The following is a 7,890-nucleotide window of genomic DNA, read 5'->3' as shown; positions in this document are numbered from 1 at the left end:
TTCTCTCTGAAATCGCGAGGTGACTCATTTTGGGGATCCATTTTTTTTTTTTACAGGCATTAAACGCAGTTCCTGAAGCATTTGGAAAGTTATTTTTTTGTTTCGTGATGGGAGCCACAATAATGTTGCATTTTGAAAACTGTTTCTTTTTTTCTTAGCCTCTTTCTGCAAAGTGCTCTCTCCTGGACTGGGCTCTCTGAGGCCCAGGCAGACTATTCTTCCACACACCACCACCATAACCCTGCCCCCCCCCCCTGCCCCCCTGCCCCAGCCCCAGCCCTGAGCCCTGAATCTCCATGGCCAGCTCAATGGTACTGACCCTGCATTGTGCACTGCCTTCCCGTGTGTGAAAGCCATTCCTCTTACTTCCTCTGCCTGCGGGGATCCCATAGGGTTGTCAGACTTTGAACTGTAACAACAGCCACCAGAAAGTCCTATAAAAGCAGCAGTGACCTCTGGAGCTGTCAAATCTTTAAATAGGATTTGGAATTTAATGCTGTATATTTTTAAAAGAAAAAAATAAGAATTGTTAGACATATAAAAAACAAAACACATGTATTTTAGCCAATTCAGAATCAGTCCTCCTCCCTTTTTTTAACCCAGGAGAGATAAAGTTTGAGAGGAAAAAAATAAAACAAAACAAAAAACTGGACCAGATCTCAGGCTAAATAAGGAAGGCATATGTTAGGTGCAGCCAGACCCAAAGTCTGGATTGAAAAGAAGCCATTTCAGTGGGTGATTGCTGTGCAAACGGGACAGAAAATATGAGGAGGAAGGCGCGTAAAGAATTATGTGATCGTCCTGATGTGGCATGCAATATAGCCCGAGAACTCCAGGAGCCTTCTCATTCTAAGTTCTCGGACCCAGGGCAAAAGATCCAGAGAGGCTTTTTGTTTGTTCGTTTTTTACCTTTTGCTAACAAAATTGCAATGCCTCCCGCAGCAGCGTGGGGACTTCTCCTTGGACACACGGGGATCCTTCTGGCTGGCCCGCTGCTTACAGTAGTGTTCTGGTTATACAGCTTGTTTTAAACCCACAGCGAATGACTCCCGGTCTACTTGGGCCACCTTGCAAATACTCAGGTTGGTGAACTCTTTACAAAGGACTAAACCCGAGCACCACAGGTTTCTCGGCGAGACCCTCTGTGTCCCTCTCTTACAGGGACAGAGAGAAACCTTGGTCATATTCCAAGGCCAATGAGGCTTTTGAACTTTGGTCTAATTTGGTAGGTGACATGCTCACCTTGGCTGTCCTCTCTCCTCAGGTCTGCTCTCTGAGTCTCTGCCCGGTTACATGGGAGAAGGGAGCTCCAGGAACTCAACCCTCAGTAGCAACACGGACAGCGCACACAGCAGCCCACACAGGGCTGCAAACCGCACTTGACTCTACCCTTCCCCTTCAAACAGGTCTCTAATGGCAAAAAGGACCTATGTCATGTGTCGGGGGAACTATTTGGATATTAAATTATGCACTGGGCCAGACCTCTCACTGGCCCACCAGTGAAGAATCTGGAATTGCCAGGCAAACCTCCAACAGTCTTGGTCTGCATGCCTCTTGCTCCCCAGTCCTCCCGGCCCGGCCCCTTTTGCCTTGAGGAAAGACAACCTGGGGAAGGCAGTTTCTGATCATGAACGTTCGTCGTCTGAGCTGGCGTTACCAGAAAGCTGGGCTCCAGCCTCCCAGGCAGTACAGGTAGGGGTAGTGAGGGTAGCTGCTGTACATGGAGATGAGGGGGGCCCGGGAGAAGCCCTCGTCTTTCAGGGCTGGCAAGGAGGCGTGCTTCTCCAGGCCGCCCAGGTCCGACGTGAGCTGCTTTCGCTTGGTCTTGTAGCGTCTGTTTTGGAACCAAATTTTCACTTGGGTCTCGGTGAGCTTCAGGTTCTTGGCCAGGTGAGCCCTTTCAGGGGCCGACAGGTACTTCTGGTGGCTGAACTTCCTCTCTAACTCGATGACCTGAGAGTGGGAGAAGGCGGCCCGGGAGCGCTTCTGCGGCTGCTTGGGGGCTTGGGGAAGGCTTGGCGAGGTGCCTGAAGTGTTTTCACAGTCCAACAGATAAGTCTCCAAGTGCCTATCTGGAAACAAGAGGGGAGAGAAGGGGGCGGGAAGGGGAAAGTTACATGTTAGTAGGGAAGAGGACAGAATTCAATCCACCCTTATCGCTTCAGTGAGTGAACAAACAGCCCACTGTCATCTTGGATACATCGCACGTTTTTCACATGACTAAGGAGTTCTCAGGCAGGAGTGAGCGAGCATGTATACTGTGTATTAGTTTCCTAATAGCCTTCAAGAACCCAAAGCAGAGGCGGCTAGTGGCAGAACTTCCTGCTGTGTGGTCCCGGGAGTTAAGCAGGGATTCTGGATGAGTACCCCCAGGGCGGTGGGAGAGGGAGGAGGGAAGACAAGGCGAGAAGACACCGTGTAAAGCACCCAAAGGCCCGAGGGCTAAAGGAAGGCGCCTTTTCTGGCTCTAATCCACCCCCCCTCCCCCATTTTTTCTAAATGAGGCGTTAGGATACCTCATAAGGAGTGATGGGAAAGAAAATAAGTCTACTTTAAATGTCCCGAAGGCCAGAGGGGACTCCCAAATTGATTGTTTTGCTGCTCCTGTGATTGGGAAGCAAAAGGGGGATCTTTGTTGGGCAAATTCTAATTTCTTCATATTCGCGATTATCAGTTACTTGTGGTACATTCGTTACTGTAAATGCTAAGAGGTAATTCTGGGCTGGTACCGACCAGCAGTCGCGGGTGGCTGGGCGCCGGGTGGGGTTTCACTGGGCCTGGGGGGGGGGGGGGCGGGGACACGATGGGCGCTGCGTGTGCTCTGGCTTTGAAGCCCCGGGCCGGGAGCCCTCGGAGCCCGGAGCATCCCGCGAGGAGTCAGGCCGATGTCCACATCCTGCGCCGCCTGCACGCCGGCGCTCAGGGTTCCTCTCCGAGGCGCACCCGCGGCAGGACGCAGCGAGGCCCCTTCGCCGTCGCCGCGGGCCCCGCATCCCCGCAGCAGCCGCAGCTCCGGGAGGTGCGCCCGGGACCGGTCCTCACGCCCGCGCAGCCTGCAGGCCAGTGCGCCCTCTGCGGGCCCCCACCCGGCCCGGCCCGGCCTCCGGGGCCCCGAGGGTGTACCTGGCTCCGTCTCCGCTGGCGACTCGGCCTCCCCGGGCGCGGCGCGGGGCCGGGGGCTCGCCTCGCCCTCCTGCGGGTCTGCGCCGCCGCTCCCCGCCTGGGGCTCCGGCTCCGGGCTCCGCCGCTCCGGCCGCTGGTGCCGGGGCAGAGGCGGGGTCCGGGGCGGCCGGCCGCCCGTGCGGTCCCGCAGGATGTCCTGGATGAGGAAGGAGGTGAGCGGCTTGGCCTGGGTGGCCGCCCCCGCCTCCCCGGGCCGCGGCTCCGGAGTCCTGAGCATCCCGTCGATTGGGCGACTGGGCTCCGATGTCCGGGTTGGGGACCCGGCGGCTGCGCCCGCGGCGGCCGCCCCACTTTCACTTTCCGCCGCCCGCGCGCGCTTATAACCCTGGGGCGCGCGCCGCGCCGCCTTCCCATTGGCCGCGGGGACCGGGGCCGCGCCGCCGATTGGCCGCCCGATGCTCCAGGTGAGGGGGTGGGAAAGGGGAGTCCTTTGCTTGGCCGCGGCCCCCTCTTCCCTAGAGGGTTTCTTTCCAAATTCCTCCTTCTCTCCCCTGGCTGGGAGGGAAAACCAAAGCGGGTCTCCTTGGCCACAACCCACGATATAATGTTGACGCTTCTGGGGAATCATGATGCAGAAGAGAAATACCCCACTTAGGTCTTATAAATTGTTAAAGCGCCTTTACTCACAAAGACATGGGTGGAGCAGTTGCCGTCCTCTCAGTTTACAGGTGAATTCTAGGTGCCCGGTGACAAGCAGAGATTGGTAGCAAAGCTGAACCTTCTAAGGCTCCCAGAGAGGCGTGACAACTCTGTGCGGCCCCTGACCTGGGATGTCCTGGATGAGGAAGGAGGTGAGCGGCTTGGCCTGGGTGGCCGCCCCCGCCTCCCCGGGCCGCGGCTCCGGAGTCCTGAGCATCCCGTCGATTGGGATCGACAGAACTGGATTCCAGAACTGGATTCTGTTCTGGAAAATCTTGGGGCCACTGAGAAAGTGGAATCGGAATGATGGATTAAAGTATCGAACCAATGTTAAATTTACTGAAGTTGATAACACTCCTGTGATTGCATAGACGGATATTCTTAGGAAAGGAACACTAAAGTATCCATGTATGTAACTTACCCTCAAATGGTTCAGAAACAACGATACAGATGGATCCCTCCCATATGATAAAGTGAGTGATCATATGGGTTAAAATAGTAACAATTGGTGAACCTGGTGTGCAGGTGTTCTTTTGAACTATTTTTATTTATGCAACTTTTCTGTAGTCCTGGTCTAAGGCACCTTGCATTCAACTGTAAACTTTTCCAAAGGATAGTACTTGTGTTTCTGGAGAGGAGAGATAGGAAGTAGGTTATTGTGGATGAAGCAACTGCCAAAGAGAACCACCCTGTGCAATGGAAAGGTCTTTGGCAGAGATGGCTTTCTTTTCTCATTTTTTCATTCAAAAATTTCTTTAAACAGTTTCTTTTGAAATACTTATGGATTCATAAGAATTTGCAAAATTAATACCCTCAGCTTCTTCCAATGATGACGTGTTATATAACTGCAATACAATATAAAGATCAGGAAATTGACATTGGTGCAATACTGTTAACTATACTATTGACCTTATTTTTATTATTTATTATTTATTTATGTATTTATGTATTCATTTAGTTTTTGGTTAATCCTTACCCAAGGATATTTTTCCATTGATTTTTAGAGAGAGTGGAAGGGAGAGGGAGAGACAGAGAAACATCAATGTGAGAGAGACACATAGATTGTTTGCCTCCTGCACACACCCCAACCAGGGCCAGGGAATCTGCATGCAAGGTGCGTGCCCTTGACCAGAATCGAGCCCAGGACCCTTCAGGGCTGATGCTCTATCCACTGAGCCAAACTAGCTAGGGCCAGACCTTATTTTTAAATCACTTTTAAACCTTCATTCACTTATGTGTGTGTGTAGCTGTATGCAATTTTATCACATGTATAGATTCTTGTAATGCAACAGTAAAGATACAGAATTGTCCCATCAACACAGAAGAACTCCCTCTGCTATCTCTGTAGTTAAGTACCCATGCCCCTTCTTTCTACCCATGGCCCCAGGCAACCACTAATCTATCTCTAGAGTTTTACCATTTGGACAATGTTATATGAATGGAATCAAACGTTATATAGTACCTAACCTTTTGGAATGGCTTTTATCACCAAGCATATGTCCTGAGTTTTACTCGGATTGTTGCACGTATTAATAGTTAATACTTTTTTTTTATTGCTGAAAGGTATTATTTCATTGTATGGAGCTACCAAAGTTTGTTCAACCTCCCCCCTGCCCACACACACTACTATAGTTGTTTTGCTATTATGAATGAAAGTGCTATGAACATTCATGTACAGGTTTTTGTGTGAATATGAGTTTTTATTTCTCTGTGATAAATATCCAAGAGTGCAATTGTTGGGTCATAAGGTAACTGCATATTTAGTTTGGTAAGAAACCACCAAACTGTTTTCCTGAGTGGCTGTACCATTTTAGATGTCCACTAGCAGGGTATCCATGTTCCAGTTTCTCTACATCCTAATCAGCATTTGGTGTTATCATTATTTTTTATTTTAGCCATTCTTTTTTTTTAAAATATATTTTATTGATGTTTTACAGAGAAGAAGGGAGATAGAGAGTTAGAAACATCGATGAGAGAGAAACATCGATCAGCTGTCTCCTGCACATCTCTACTGGGGATGTGCCCGCAACCAAGGTACATGCCCTTGGCCGGAATCGAACCTGGGGCCTTTCAGTCCGCAGGCCGACGCTCTATCCACTGAGCCAAACCGGTTTTGGCTATTTTAGCCATTCTAATAGGTGTGTAGTCTTATCTCATTGTGGCTTAAATTTTTAATTTGCATTTCCCAAATGGCTGAAGATATTGAACATCTTTTCATGTGTTTCTTTGCCATCCATGTTTCCTCATTGGTGAAATATATGTTCAACTCTTTTGCCCATACTATAATTAGATTTTTTGAATTCTGGTTGTTGAAGTTTCTTTAAGAAAAAAAGATTTTTTTAATTGGTTGATGTGAGAGAGAGGGGTGGGAAGGGGAGGGAGGGAGGGAGAGAGAAAAAGAGAGAGAGAGAGAGAGAGAGAGAGAGAGAGAGAGAGAGAGAAAGAGACTGAGATAAATTTGTTATTCCACTTATGTATGAATTCATTTGTTTCCTCTTATATGCACCTGACCGGGGATTGAACCCTCAATCTTGGTGTATCAGGTCAATGCTCTAAGCAATTGTACTACCCAGCTAGGGCTTCATTGTTGAGATTTGATAGTTCTTTATATATTCTACTAGAGGCCCAGTGCATGAAATTCGTGCACTTGGGGGGAGGGGAGGGGGTCCCTCAACCTGGCCTGTGCCCTCTTGCAGTCTGGGAGCCCTTGGGGGATGTCCCACCACCACCGCTGTGCTCGACACCGTGTGAGCCTGGCTTCGGGTTGAGTGGTGCTTCCCCTGTGGGAGCACACTGACCACCTGGGGGTGGCTCCTGCATTGAGCGTCTGCCCCCTGGTGGTCAGTGCGTGTCATAGCGACTGGTTGTTCCACTATTCAGTCAATTTGCATATTAACCTTTTATTATATAGGATATGTAAGCCTTTGTTGAATACATGATATGTGAATATTTTCTCCTAATCTGCACCTCATCTTTTTAAAAATATTTTTTAACAGGATATTTCACAATACAAAAGTTTTTAATTTTGATGGAGTCCAATTTATTAATTTTTTATTTTACAGATGTTTCCCATGTCTTGTCTGAGAAGTCTCTGTTATCTCTAGGTACTGAAGGTGCTCTCCTGTGTTATCTTTTGAAAGTTTTTTTATTTTACCTTTAAATCCATGATTCATTTTGAATTAATTTTTGTATATGGTGTGAAGTTTAAATTGAAGTGGTCTCTTTTTATTCTTAAATTTTAGAGCTAAGTGGCATTTCAAATCAGTGGAGAACATGTGAATTATTTAATAGCTAGTACTGCCATTTGGGGAAAAAAAATAAAGTTCTATTCTTATAACAAAATAAATCCCACATGGCCCAAAAATTTAAAACATAAACAGGCTCATGAAAAAAAAACTTAGCCACACTCATCATTAGAGAAATGCAAATCAAGACCACATTGAGATACCCTCTTCCCACCTATCAGATTGGCAGAGGTTAAAAAGATGGATAATATCTAGCGTAGGTGGGTGTGCAGGAAGAGCAGTTCCCTACTAATTTAGAGGGAGAGTAAATCAGCTGCGTATATTTGGATAATGGCAGAATCTGTAAAAATTAAAACTGGGCATATCCTTTGACACAAATATTCCGTGCTTAGAGATTTGCCCTGGCAATACTATGCACACATTGTGCTGATTTGTGAAAATATACTCAATTCGATCGATCTTGATTCGAGTGGCAAGAAAAGTTATAGAATGAACCTATTGTGTAAAAAAGAATGCATGTTATCAGTGTACCATTTTACATTCGAGCATTTTGACATATAGAACAGATCTGAAAGGATATAAATATCTCAATGGAGCAGTTACCTCTGAGCAGTGAGATGGAGCTAGCAGACGGGAAGAAGGAAAGGATGAGAGAACAAGGGGCATTTCCTTGTACTAATTCTAATTTTTTTTTTTTTTAAAGTAGAGCTTAACTGAGCTTGGGCTTCCCCTCTGCCACCACCACCTCCTCAGATCTCAAATGTGCCTTCAGAACCCAGACACAGCCCACAGCACCTCCCCTCACCTCGCTTCACATGTCTTC

General features: G+C 48.0%; 1 protein-coding gene across 1 annotated transcript; it reads right to left on the bottom strand.

The window, feature by feature from the left end:
- Positions 1-1,653: 1,653 nt before the first annotated feature.
- NKX3-1 (NK3 homeobox 1) lies at positions 1,654-3,400 on the bottom strand (the record flags this gene model as incomplete). The annotated part of the gene is made up of 2 exons (XM_081093257.1): positions 1,654-2,072; positions 3,124-3,400. 2 exons carry the CDS (start codon positions 3,398-3,400, stop codon positions 1,654-1,656), a joined length of 696 nt encoding a protein of 231 aa, XP_080949383.1.
- Between the last annotated feature and the right edge of the window lie 4,490 nt (positions 3,401-7,890).

This window comes from Myotis nattereri, assembly GCF_964212035.1.
Source record: "Myotis nattereri genome assembly, chromosome: 5".
NCBI lineage: Eukaryota > Metazoa > Chordata > Mammalia > Chiroptera > Vespertilionidae > Myotis > Myotis nattereri.
This window is presented reverse-complemented; position numbering and strand designations above follow the sequence as displayed.